A 14454-nucleotide genomic window follows, 5' to 3' on the forward strand; every position below is an offset into this window, starting at 1 on the left:
AAACATTAAATCTTATGATAGTATTGGAATAACAAATTTAAGGCATTCTTTTGATATAATTTGTTAAAATTATTATCTCGTATTTGTCTGCTGGAAGAATCCATACAGGTACATATTATATTTAGCTTGTTTTGATGTGATTCTTCTCAGGTTTAGCTGGAGGAGATGTTCCTAGTCCTTGGAAAGAATCCATCAACGAAGGTCACGATCCCCATCATAACCCATCAATTCATAAAGGCATACCAGGGCTTAACGGTGAGTGCCAAGAAGTAGAAATTACAGACATTCCGTGTGTATGTCGTAAATTGCTCTAAAGTTCACCCTTCTGTAAATCCCTTGCCACCTGAAACATAGCATGAAAGTGATAATGTTAGTAAATGTATATCTGTTATCAGGCGACTAACCTTGTTCATCAGTTACCACTGATCTGCATTTAGGGCTGTCGCCCTGTTCATGTCCAGGTGTACTTCATGCAATTTTCAACCTCCTTTAGCTGTGTCATTTTTGTAGAAACAGGATCTACAAGTTTAATTTTCCCTTTGATTTAGTCAATGGTATGTACATGAATAATCACCATTCTCTTATTTTAGGAATAGAAAATATTATTCTTCGCTTTGTCACATCTATTTATGTTTATAAAAGTAATTAATATGCCTACATCGTGTAAGTTGCAGTATTTGTTATTCCTACAAAAAATTCTTCCTATGTTATGCACAATGAAGAAATATAATCTGCAGCTATACACATTTGATCCTAAGTGCCACCAGTTCTATAGGAGCACTTAATTCTTCCTTTTTGTTTACCAGTATGACCTGGTCGAACATATTTCAAAATACCCCTGCACCTGTATTTACTCACTGGTGCCAATTTGCGACCGAAAATGTGAATTCTTCTTGTGCTAATCAAGTGCAAATGGAAGGATATTAATCTCCAGTTGGCTGGAATTGCTGAAAATCCACTGCGAGATGCTACTTTTTCTGCGAATCGTGCGAAAAATCCACTTCTAACGCCTAGATGGTTACTCTGATGACTAGAATCTATCTAGAATACAACTTTCCTCCGCGTCATATTTCCTAGGGTGACCAACTCTAAATTTACAAATGGAGGACAGACTCTTAATAAAAGGAGGACTTTTCATAAAAATGTTCTAAAAATGGAGGACAAATGGAATTTTTTAATTTACATACACAATTTAGTATTACATACCTTATAACTGTTATGTTGATGAAGATGCTGAAGTTGTAGCTATTTTATGCTGATACTTATCGACTGCACCCACTTTCGACAGCAAAGATGAATTATTTTCGTGTAATAAATAATTGTAAAACTCTCCACATGACATGTTTTTAAAGTTGTACTTCAGTATTATAATACCCTTAACCGACTCGGTCAGCATACCGTTTCTTTCTTCTGACCACTGTGTATTAATCAGGGAAAACACTCTTTCAACGGTTGCATTGCAACCTGGAATAGCGAAATAAAACTGACAAATTTTAAGCAGCTCACTAAATGTTTCAATGTCAGGGCTATATTTGAAAAACTCACACCCACTGCTTATCAAATGTTGTATGTTTATCAATTTCGGAACTCCTAGTGTAATTCTGAACATTGCAAAATTGGTCAAAAAGTTTAGAATCGTCTATCTACACACCTTTAGATTGCAAATACTCGAGACAAGGAAGAACATCTTCGAACTTAATGTCTTTCATACTATGAAGCTTCATCCATTGGAAACACTTAAATTCTTCCACCATAGGGTTACACCACATTAACAGGTATTGAATGCACGTTGCATGAAAACCAACAACATGTTCTACAAATGCAATGCAGTCTCTTTTGAAGCCATTTTCAGTGAGGGATTTCAGAAACTTTTTAACTTTAAAAGATATGAATTTATCTTCCATCCTATCATTCAGTGTGGCCAGAGTTGAACCTAATATATCACAAACTTCTGCTACAGAGAGCGTTTCTTTTTCAATGTATGAAATTTTGTTGTGAAAAATCTGCATAGTGAATGAACAAACCAGAGAAAAAGCTCAGAAAACTCGTTTTCAAAAAAAGACCTAATTATAGCAGGAACAGAATTTGAAGGCTGAGAAAAAAAGTACGGCTTTAGAACTGCAAACAGTTTTAGCATTCTTTCTACTGCAGGAAACACACTTAACCACCTCGTTTTGCTGTGAGCAGGCGTGGCTCCATAATACGATCTGCAGAGCTGCAGAACCACCACAATGGAAGATATACCGTAACATATAGCGATTAGCGATCCCATTCTTCATATTGAGTGTTTATATCGAGCCAAAGATCGATACCCATACAGCTGCTGGTGATCTGGCAACCCTGTTTAGATCTGTGAACGACAGAACATTAGGAGAGCACACTTAACTACAGCTTTCTTCCGATAGGTGGCTAAGGGTCGCCCATAAGGTTCTGTATGAACTGCACGCCTTGCAGTACGTCTGACCTATTCCCATGACCATAGAGTTAGTAAATAATACACTAGACAGCGCCACCGTCCGTGAGAGAATCGCTGCAGCGAGCGAGCATGTTGAAATCTCATCTGTTTGGGAAAAGCTCCCTCCATTGTACTCATCAGTGTAAATAGAGAACTTATAAAACTGTGTGGATATTGATATGGTTTAAAATTCTTACATGTCAACATTCTCAGATAATGCAGTATATTTGTGATGCTTCTGTTCAGTAGAAAGAAAGCCCAAATAGCTTAAATACAGGATAAATGCGTGATAAAAGTGGATGGTTGTGATTAAATAACAAAATCAATTTACTGTCAATCTTTTTTTTTTTTTTTTGCTAGGGGCTTTACGTCGCGCCGACACAGATAGGTCTTACTTCGACGATGGGATAGGAAAGGCCTAGGAGTTGAAAGAAAGCGGCCGTGGCCTTAATTAAGGTACAGCCCCAGCATTTGCCTGGTGTGAAAATGGGAAACCACGGAAAACCATTTTCAGGGCTGCCGATAGTGGGATTCGAACCTACTATCTCCCGGATGCAAGCTCACAGCCGCGCGCCTCTACGCGCACGGCCAACTCGCCCGGTACTGTCAATCTTAAGTCTTCAAACAACGTACCTTATGATTGGGGGTATGTATATTTTTCTATCTTTGGTGTAAATGACCAGGACTTCAGCAAAATTCTATCCAACGACCGAAAACATTCTCTCTCGTACTAAGCAAATGAGCGAGTTCTTAGGCCTACAAGTAATCATGACTATGTTTGAGGGGCTTTATTTTTTGTAACTTTTTAATGTTTTTTTTTACAAGTCAGTTATTTATATTGTTGATGTCTCTCGAAATCGGGGTCTTACAAATTGAGATGATCGTCTACCTGTATTTATTTTGGTACATTTTCGAGAACTTCACACTGATAGGACATGGAGTAAAGCGTTTCCGCGGGGTGGGAGGACGGATTCACACGAGCTCAGCTGACACTTTCCGTATGCAATACGGATTTAGATTTGTCTATTACACTTACTGCAATAGACTGGGCGTCACAGAGCAGAACCACCAACATTATTCAGCACGAGCCGCCACTGGCTGTGAGACAAAAGCTGTTCATAATTTATTTCAACAAACTCGCAGAATTCTTTGAGTTGTTCAGTGCGAATTGTATAGATAAGGAAATAATTGAAGACTTTTAAAATTATACTCTCTACATCAACTGGCAGTATATCAGCACCTTGTTGCAAACAATTATGCAGTACATGTGCTGGGCATCCAACCCCGATTATATGTTCATTTAATTTACTTTTAAGTGCTGAAAAGAAGTTTTTGCCTTCTTTACGATTAACCGCTCCAAAATTTACATTTGCATTGTCTCCACTAAAAGCAACGCATTTAGCAGAAATATTATGCTTCTTTAAAGTCTCGGAAACATAATTGGATATTGTCTCTGAAGTTTCATTAGGACATGTTTGAAGTCTAAGACTTTAATTTGAATACCATTTTCTTTATAGTTGAAATATTGTATAACAATAAGAAAAAGTTTCAAAGCCCCATGGTTGCTAGCATTACCCGCTCCGAATAAAGGAATACTATTATTCAATGTTTTAGCGATAATGTCAGTGGAATTAGGGGTGATTACATTATTTATGATAGCTTCAGTTTTGGTTCTAGCGCATTATATTTTGTTAGCAATCTCAGAATCTGCAAAAGCACTTTATCCAACTTCGATATGTAGTCCATAGACGTATACGACTGATGGTGAGAAACAGTGTGATATACAAATGTTGCCTCTGTTGCCCGAACTTTCCTGTCTAGTGGGGAATGTTTAATCGGGAAAATGAATCAATATTACTGCTAAAAGAACTGCATCTAATTGTTTTTCTATGCTTTTGACTAGCAATATGTCTCTCGAGATCACCTGCACCTTTGTTTCCAACAGTTACATAACAGTCACAAATATAACATTTCGCCTCTCTAAAACACGGGTATTATCGGCACACTTTATCTTGGTGCATTTGTGTACGGGGGTGAGGAGTAAGGAGGGTTCCGGTAGTGCTGCCAACTGAATGAAAATGAAATCTGAATTGAATCGAGAATATGATCGATCGATATGAAGTTTCTAAACTGTTATTATCTTCAGCCAACAACTGTGTCACATACACATTATATAACATTATATAACATTATATAACATTTCTCGATGCGAATCCTGTTCCTAGCATGAATTCTATAGTTTGGCTTTGCTGTGTAAACAACAACAGTACTAGTACGTAAATTGTACGCCAGATGTCACACAACGATGCTTAAGCGATTTATAGTTTGTGTTTCAAAGGTTGCCAGTACGTATCTCGAATATTGCCGAGGTCGGCCGATTCAGTACTATGGTGTAAATGCACCAAGATAAAGTGTGCCGATAATACTTCTGTTTCAGTTTCTCTGAGAACTTACATTTCCTCTTTTGTGCCTCGCCACTTTTGAGTGATGACATACTGATATTATTCAAATTTCATAATAAAATCACGAACACTCCACGCACTCAGAAGGTCCGAATCCAACTAGCACAAAAACAAAACTACGTAATACCGCAGCCAGCATTACTTGACTGGTGAATCCCCCCCGAGAATTCCCCGGCCCCGGCCGAGCACGTTCAGATCACGTCGGGCGGTGTCACCACTCTGGTGACAGGCCCTTCAGACAGCTCTAACTTGAGATATGATTTATTATTAAGTGAGTAAATGACGTAGTCTGATAGGGGTATCCAGAATATGGACTGAGATAGAGGAAGTGCAACAAAAATAGCTTTGCAACAGAGAAAACAGTAGGAAGCTGAATGACTAAGAATACAACGTGCAGAAAGCCAGACATTTAATAGCAAATAATAAATGTCTGCCGGACAGAGGACAAGCATGCAAAATGGAGGACATGTCCGGCAAATGCCGGACGGTTGGTCACCCTAAATATTTCCCCATCCATAACACATAAGTTACATCTGTAATACAAAATTCTTCCATGAAAGTTCAATGACAACGACTTCTTTCAGTCATCTGTAACTTTCTACTCACTCTAACCAAGGAAAGTACTAAAACAGACGCTTGGCTATGACCGTTGACGCACTCCAAGTGCATGACACGCTTTCGCCTGTAGCGGAATATCGAGATTCAGGTTCGGAACACGGCGCCAACCTTGATGAAAAATAAATCCGCATCCTAACTTCTCGCGGCAAAATTTTGAAAGAGAAATGTGAAGGGAGAACTCACTATTAGTTTCTTTAACATCAACAGTAATGTTTGGAACAAGGCTTTCATAGTTGCGACAGGTTATGTCTAAGAACTTGACCTGAAGTATAATAACACTACCAAAACTCGTATCAATCATTCACTACGGATCTGCATATAGGGCAGTTACCCAGGTGACAGATACCCTATCTGATGTTTCCGTACCCTTTTCTTAAATGATTTCAAAGAAATTGGAAAGTTATTCCAATGCCTAACTCCCCTTCCTATAAATGAATATTTGCCCCAATTTGTCCTCTTGAATTCCAACTTTATCTTTCCTACTTTTGAAGACACCACTCAGACTTATTCGTCTACCAATGTCATTCCACGCCATCTCTCCACAGACAGCTTGGAACATACCACTTAGTTGAGCAGCTCGCCTTCTTTCTCCCAAGTCTTCCCAGCCCAAACTTTGCAACATTTTTGTAACGCTACTCTTTTGTCGGAAATCACTCAGAACAAATCGGGCTGGTTTTCTTTGGATTTTTTTCCAGTTCTTGAATCAAGTAATCCTGGTGAGGGTCCCATACACTGGAACCATACTCTATTTGGGGTTTTACCAGAGTGTCAGTTTTGAGTGTATATGCTCATCAGTCAGGATGTTCTGAGGAAGAGAAGGACATATTTTGGATAAAATTCAGGCTTTCCATTCTCTATAATTCTATGGCACTTGAAGGGACATCAAAAAACTCAGAATGACCACTTTAATACAGGATAATTGAAATATAGAGCAATATAATCTGTTGCTTGATTGTTCTGTGGATTCATTTGAAGTATGCTGCCTGTATTACGGTACTTTCATAATTGTCAACTATCAACTCAAGAATATGCCCATGTAATATTTTATATAAGCAGACTGAACTCGCTGTGAATACTTTTTCTTAGTAAGATGTCACTTTCAATGTAAACTCATGTCCTCATCCTGATGTGCTGCAGCTCTTCCCAGGCACACCCCTAATGGAAGTAAGCTGCATGTACCATTTTAACCACATACTAGCCCTCCTGCCAGTCTTAAATTTCTGGCAGTATTGGGAATCAAATCACATCCTCTGAGAAAGGCAGCTAATAGTGCTAATCATTACCATTCATCATAAGATTTGTAAAATTTCATTTGGAAAAGGAAATGCTTGGAAAAATTATTGGTATAAAAAAGAAAGAAAGGGAAAAGGAGAAAGACCAATGAGGATATGGAACAAGGGTGTAACAGGATGAAGGAACGGAGATAGTCAGGAGAAAAGTGAAGAAGAGAGAGTACCGTATGGGACACGACCTTTGAAGGAAGCCAAAACCCACCCATATTTGCTGCACCGAGGAAAAAGAATGTTCTTAGTTTATTTGTGACTTGACAGTTATATTGTCAATTATTGTCTCACTGTTGTCATTTTAAGTGCTGTAATTAGAAAATTGTGAAAGTCTAAAGACAATGACACCTGGAACAAAGTAATTTATGCTATTCTTTGTTTACTGAGGAGAAGTACAGAAGGTAAGAAAACACAAAGCTGCTCTGTAGCCTACAAGTCTTGAAGACCTATGGAGAAGTGGACGGAAAATGCTTTCACTATTTTTAACCTCAGTACTAAGTGAGATAGTGTGGTGAACTCAATGCCTGGCTACCTTTCTGCATGGGAACTAACCTGATATTCATTTCTGCAGTAGGCTGAGTGGACCCTGGGGCCATTTGCCTCTCTACAAGTACAAGAGTTATTTCCAAATTACCAGGCGAGTTGGCCATGCGGTTAGGGGCGCGCAACTGTGAGCTTGCATCTGGGAGACAGTGGGTTCGAATCCCACTGTCGGCAGCCCTGAAGAAGGTTTTCTGTAGTTTCCCATTTTCACACCAGGTAAATGCTGGGGCTGTACCTTAATTAAGGCTACAACTGCTTCCTTCCCACTTCTAGATCTTTCCTATCCCATCATCGCCATAAGACCTATCTGTGTCGGTGCGACGTAACGAAACTAGCAAAAAAAAAAATTCCAAATTTCCTGTTTTGGACTCAAACCCAAAACAAGAGTTTCTCCAGCTCCTACTATGAGAGGAACAGTAATTTGTAGGATAATTTCTGCTATAAGAAGCTTGGTTAAAATTTAATCAACTGCTTAAAAGTCAAGGGTTAACTGTCAAATCTTCTTACCTACTTGTATTATTTGAAACTGATAGCCATAATATCATGGAACAATGGTAAGTTTGATGTCACTTAAAGTGAACTTCTAGCATAAAATGTACAATTGAACTTAATAGCCCCTCTAAATTGCATACTATTAACATAGCTGACCCTTGCAAAAATGTGTGCGTGTATGGCATGAATATCTTTCATGGCCTTACCTTAGTATATTGCTCTCTCACTCTATTTGTTTCTTCACTAACTTGACTGAATTGATGGTGGGATATATATGTGAGGAGTTAGTGTGTTCTATGATAATATGTATTGCATTTCAGGATTACTGAGCTCAATGGGTTTATGTCGGAGAGATAGCCTTAACGGAGTTACAGGGCTGCCTGATGACAAGATGATGGACAGCTGTGGTGATAAGATGCATCCGCTTTATGGTCATGGAGTGTGTAAATGGCCAGGCTGTGAAGTAATTTGTGATGACTTCCAGGCATTCCTCAAGTAAGCATAAAACCAAATGAAGTATACATGGTGATACAAAGATCATGAACCCTGTTCTGTTGGTTATCCCTTGTATGAAGTGATTACTCAGCATTGTAGTGTACAGAAAAAGATACTGAAACTGTTGGTTCCCAGTTATGAGTACGATCCGAGGGCTTGTACATAAAGGTACATGGTTTAAAATGTTAATGAATAGTATCTAGGATAGTAATTTACTGAGGCATTATGCAGAGAACATAATCAAGCTGGACAAGGAAAATGAGACAGCAAAGGCAAGTTATATAGCTAGGATCCTGCCTTCTATATTGGATATGAGACTCACATCCACATTCCTGTTCATTCAGATGAGTTACCAGAGAAGCATCCGCAATGAACACAGCAACTGCTTCTCCACTCTCATGTACATGTGCTTCTCTGTTGTTGTCTTTGATGAGTGTTTCATAGTTAAGTTTATGAATAGGTTTCTTCTTGTTTGAAGGGGCCTAACATTTAAGGTCATCGGCCCTTTCTGAATAGGTATTCCTGACAAATTCCATTTCAGCTTGCAACACCATGACATTCACATCCATGCTTGGTGGTACTTCAGAGACAGACTGCATAAGTCGTGCATACTTGTATACTGTCCCAACACCTAGAGGAATAAATTTGTGTGTGATTGAATTACAGTCCTGCTCAAACCCAGTAAGCTTTCCCAGTGTGTAAAACCATTTCTGAGATGAATTTTTGGACTTGGCTTGAGGCCTCTTACTGAGAGGGCACTGTGGGTCATGGCACAATACAGAACACCCACTGCTATAACTAATAATGGCGTGTGGCCTCTGAAGAGGCCTTGTGGAGGTCATTTGAGTTGACGCCATATAGGGCAGCTATAACTAATGAACTTCAGCAACAATTCAAAACTGTGTGAACCGACAAAGCCCTGATATACATTCAGCACCTTTTCCCCTCAATTCTGTGCTTGTGAGATATTCATTTTTGTATGTTCCACTTACCGAAACAAGCTTCGGGCAATTTGTTCTGTGTATAATAATTATGATTTTTATATTTCTTGTCTTTTGTAATGATTCAAGTTTAATTATAAGAAGTGTACAATTTATATATGAGAGTGTTCAGAAATATACTGCACAGATATGAACGTTTTAATTGCAGTGTATTGTGCTTTTAATTAGTGAATGTCCACATAGTGTATATGAAAGTGATTTTGACATTGCATTTTAATTCAAGTTTAAGATATGTACACTGTTCTTAAAATGCCATGTTTCTGATAGATAGTAAAGAAATTGTATAAGTATGTATTAGTTTCTGTAATAATGAGAACGTTTTGTTAGGCACCTCAACACAGAGCACACCTTAGACGATCGGTCGACAGCACAAGCGCGAGTGCAAATGCAGGTTGTTTCCCAGTTGGAGTTGCAGTTACAGAAGGAACGAGATAGGTTACAAGCCATGATGCATCACCTTCACATGACAAAGCAACAGACGTCCCCAGAAACTCCGAAGTCTGAACCCTCAGTAAGATATATCTTTTTAATTGACATCATATTTATTTCATATTGTGTGGCTGTAGCATTAAGGCTTAAGTGTGTGTAACATACAGTAATTTAATACAGTATATACATGGTTCTATATTATTTATTGAATTATTTATGTCATTGCTCTTCTGATGTGTATTGAGTGAACTGATTTGGAGAACTATTTTCTGACATCTTGTCATGTTTGAAAATCTAAAAAATAATTTCAAATACACATATAAGTAGCTTGAAAGCATGAAATATCTATCACTACTTCTAGAAAGGTGTCAGTAATTATTTCCCTTACCAGTGCATCTATTGTCCTTATTCTCATAATTTGCTTGTGAAAAGGTAAACTGGCTGTCTGTTAACATGAGGTGGTAGTCTACTTCAGAATATGTTCATTCCTGTACCCACTATAACATTGATTGACATTCGTTTGGATTGGAATATTGCTAAAGGCATTCTGCTGTTAAACATTTACAGCAGCAGCAAGGGGACTTTTATTTATTACATTCATTAACACAAAAATATGTAACAAATTCCTTATAATCACTATAACCTCATAGGAACATTATCATTAATAGAACTTAAAAGAAGGAACTTTGAGGAAATATTTGTACAAATATCTATAAACGTACTTAATTCGTTACTTCCTGGTTAGAGAGAAAATTTTGGGTTCATAAAGATTTGCGAGGAACTTAGTAAGAATAGTGCCTGGAATATATTCATATATATTATGTCTGAGGACACATTTAACTGAGATGGAAATCTTTACCAGAATGATTTTCAGCAATATTGTACCTACACCCGGAATTGTCTAAGTTATCTTAGCAGGTATAATTAGCTGTGAAATACTGGGAAATCAATTTGACAGTGGAACATGATTCTGATCATACTGATTTCTTCACGTGATCTTCAGTCATTTGATATTAGACCTTGTACCAATACTGTCTAAGAACCGTTATGATATTTTACAAGGGTGATTTAAAATGGGAATTACTGAGGGTGTATTGCAATAAATAATAATAATAATAATAATAATAATAATAATAATAATAATAATAATAATAATAATAATAATAATAATAATAATAATAATAATAATAATAATAATAATAATAATAATCACTCACTCACTCACTCCATAGGCTTCTGAGGGATGTGAAGTTCCCGTGCCAATCTCACAATCCTCTTCCATCCTTTTCAGTCTTGAGCCTGCTCTTTCCAGTTATCAATTTGGAGGGTCCGGCATACCATGTTGATCTCCTTCTTCCAGGTGCTTCGGGGTCTTCCTGATGGTTTTTCCCATTAAGAGATCCCTTGTATAGATCTACTGGTGCTCTGATATCCTGCATCCTCAGTACCTCCAGCCCAGCGCAGTCTGTGGGATTCTATCACACCCATTATAGTGTGTTGTTGAGAGAGGGTGTAAATCTCATAATTAGATCTTTTCTGCCAGCTGTGAGACATAGGATCAAACCATGGGCCAACTATTTTTCTATAAACTTTATTCTCAAAGACTTGCAACTGCTGCTGCTCTTTCTTCGTTATACTCCATGTCTCGGAACCATACGGAAGTACTGGTCGAATGATTGTATTGTAGATAATAATTTCTGCATTCCTTGTTAAAAAATTGGAGCCTAATATAGAGCTCATAGAGTAAAATGCCTTATTTGCATTCTTAATTCTAGCTTGGTGTTCCTGTTGCCTTCGGTTTTGCTCATCGATTAATACCCCAAGGAATTTAAACTCCTCTACTCTTTTAAATATATATTTTCCAATCTTTAAAGGCAATCTCTCAACCTCCTCATGATTCAGTCTCTGTACTACCATGTAATGTGTCTTTTTATCATTTACCCGTAAGCCAATTTTTGCTGCCATTTCCTCTAGTTCCACAAATAACTGCCTAATTTCTAATTTATTGCGGCCAATATCATCTGCATATGCAAGGACTTTATGTTGTCTTCCCAGTATGATGCCAGCAGGTACAAGAGAATCTTCTCCAGTGCAATGTTGAATAGAAGAGGAGATAGTGCATCCCCTTGTCTCAGACCAGTTTTATTTTGGAAGGAACTTGATTTTCTGCCCTTGAGCAAAACACAGCTAACATTACCATCCATACACAGTTTGCACATGTTCATTAATTTTATGGGACAGCCAGACTCCATCATGATGTTCCACAGCCCTTCTCTATGAATTGAATCCTATGCCTTGAAGAAATCTATAAGGAGATAATGAACCGACTCCTTGTGTTCTCACACCTTATCATTAATAGTCTTAATTGCAAATATGTTGTCTGTAGTAGATTTGTTACTACGAAAACTGTTCTGATAGTCCCCAATAACATTTGCAGCAAATGGTTTTAAATGCTGTAAAAGAATAAAAGACAGAATTTTGTAGGCCATGTTTACAAGAGATATGCCATGATAATTTTGAAGTTCTTCCTTATCCCCTCCTTTATGAATAGAGACAATAAGTGATTCCTGCCATTCTTTTGGAATAATTTCATTGTGCCATATCCTTAGAATGATATAATATATGGATTTATGTAACCTTTCTCCACCATGTTTAATAAGCTCAGCAGGAAAGTTGTCACTATCTGAAGCTTTATTGTTTTTAAAACATATAATACTGTACTTTGTAATACCTCTTGTTATGATGGCTCTGGTATTTGTTCTTCTGATGGGAAACTAGATGGTTTACCAATACAGGTTTCTGGATCAGCACAATTCAGCAAGGAATCGAAGTATTGCTTACAGTAATTCAATAATTTGTCCTGATCAGCAATTACATTTCCAGACTTATCTCTCATAACACTCGATCTTGGTTGAAATCCTTTTTTAATTGTGTTGACAGTTCCATACATCTTGTTTCTGTAGTCACCTTGAATTTATTATATTTGTTGTCTCAGATAGACTTTCTTTCTATGAATTAATTTACTACATCCTTTCTGTTTCTCTCTGTATAGTTCCTCAGCATGACGAACCATTTCTTTTTCCTGCTAACACAGTTTGGTATCACTTTCATTGCTACTGTTGTCATGATTTGTTTTGCGTTATTCCTCATTTGTTCACAAACTTTGTCATTTGTTTCATCAATGTCTTCTATAGGATCTTTTCCCAGAATATCGAATCTGTTTGTAATTTCCACATTATACTTTAATCTTTCATCCTCCTGCTTCAGTTTCTCAGTGTCAACTTTGCATCTTTCCTCAGTTTGTGACTTACAAGAGGTTTTCAATTTAATTTTAACAGAAGCAATTATCATATTGTGATCAGATCCTCTCTCAGCTCCTCTGTAAGATCTGATATCAGTTATGGAGCTTCTATGTCTGTTATCAATTTGTACGTGATCTATGTGATTGGCAGTCTTACCATCACACTAATACCATGTTTCCTTATGTATTTGTTTATGTGGAAAGGTGGTACTCCGCACATTCGTGTTTGTGGATGTAGTGAAATTGATTAGTCTAATGGCATTATCATTGCTTTCGTCATGCAGACTTTCCCTTCGTATCGTTGGCACAAAAAATACTTCCTTTCCAACATTTGCATTGAAATCACCCAAAATCATTTTGACATCATGTTTGGATAATTTATTCCACAGTTCTAACAAATCCTCATAAAAGGAGTCTTTAATGTGATCATCCTTATTGTTTTTGGGGGCATGGCAGTTCATCAGTGATATGTTAAACCATTTAGAATGGATTCTCAAATAGTATAGTCCTTCATTCACATGTTCAAAGGACAGCACTGATGATACTAGTGAATTTTGGACACAAAATGCAGTACCAAATTCATGGGGTCCAGTTTCTTTACCACTCTTAAAAAGTGTTTACTTCTCCATGTTCTGTATACCATTACCTAATAATCTAGTCTCTTGAATTGCAGTAATTCCCACTCTGTATTTCTCCAACTGTTGACTAAGGATTTTGAAGGATCCAGGTTTATACAAGGTTCTTACATTCCAAGTTCCTATTCATAAAGCTGATTTCCATTGCAGGGTCATCATATTTTGATATCCATTCTTATTCATCCAAGGCAAATGCGAGATATTCGTAACAACCTTTTATTTTTTACGCAATAGGGGCGTTAACCCTATGTTCAACCCCCAACCTGGAGGGCCAGAGACTTTTCTGTCAGGGTTGCCATACCTTAGCCGAGTAGTACCAGTTTTAAGGCACCAGATACTCGCCCTCACCCCTTCTATTAGAATAGGATTTGCTCGTTATAATGTATAGCAGGTGGTCTGTCAGCCAAATATTTCTTGAGTTTTAGCAGGTACACTTACTCAACATGGGTACACACCCCAAGGTTCTCAACCAGCCGATGCTTGGGATACCCATTCAGGTCTTTAATGGGGTGGTTTCCCATTCCCTTCCCCATCCTATGCCGTTGGCCATCTAGTGGCTCTTCTGTCTTTTGGAGCAGTTTCTCACTCCAAGGGCAAGAGAGTGCCTTTCCTTCTAACCATTCATCTGTCCTCCTAGGAGGCAGTTGGCATTTTGTAGAAGGTGATCTCCTTGTACCGGGAGATACTCAGTCCCTGCATTCGTTAGCCATCTGTATATAACATATATACAAAACCGTTGC

General features: G+C 37.8%; 1 protein-coding gene across 1 annotated transcript in view; it reads left to right on the top strand.

The window, feature by feature from the left end:
- LOC136864437 (forkhead box protein P1) overlaps window positions 1–14454 on the top strand; it is a 711481-nt gene that overhangs the window by 501766 nt on the left and 195261 nt on the right. The window contains exons 6-8 of the mRNA XM_067141428.2: window positions 151–255; window positions 8174–8348; window positions 9677–9860. Coding sequence (XP_066997529.2) covers window positions 151–255; window positions 8174–8348; window positions 9677–9860 — 464 coding nt within the window. The remainder of the gene's footprint in view (window positions 1–150; window positions 256–8173; window positions 8349–9676; window positions 9861–14454) is intronic.

The sequence above is a fragment of the Anabrus simplex genome, chromosome 2 (genome assembly GCF_040414725.1).
Source record: "Anabrus simplex isolate iqAnaSimp1 chromosome 2, ASM4041472v1, whole genome shotgun sequence".
Taxonomy (NCBI): domain Eukaryota; kingdom Metazoa; phylum Arthropoda; class Insecta; order Orthoptera; family Tettigoniidae; genus Anabrus; species Anabrus simplex.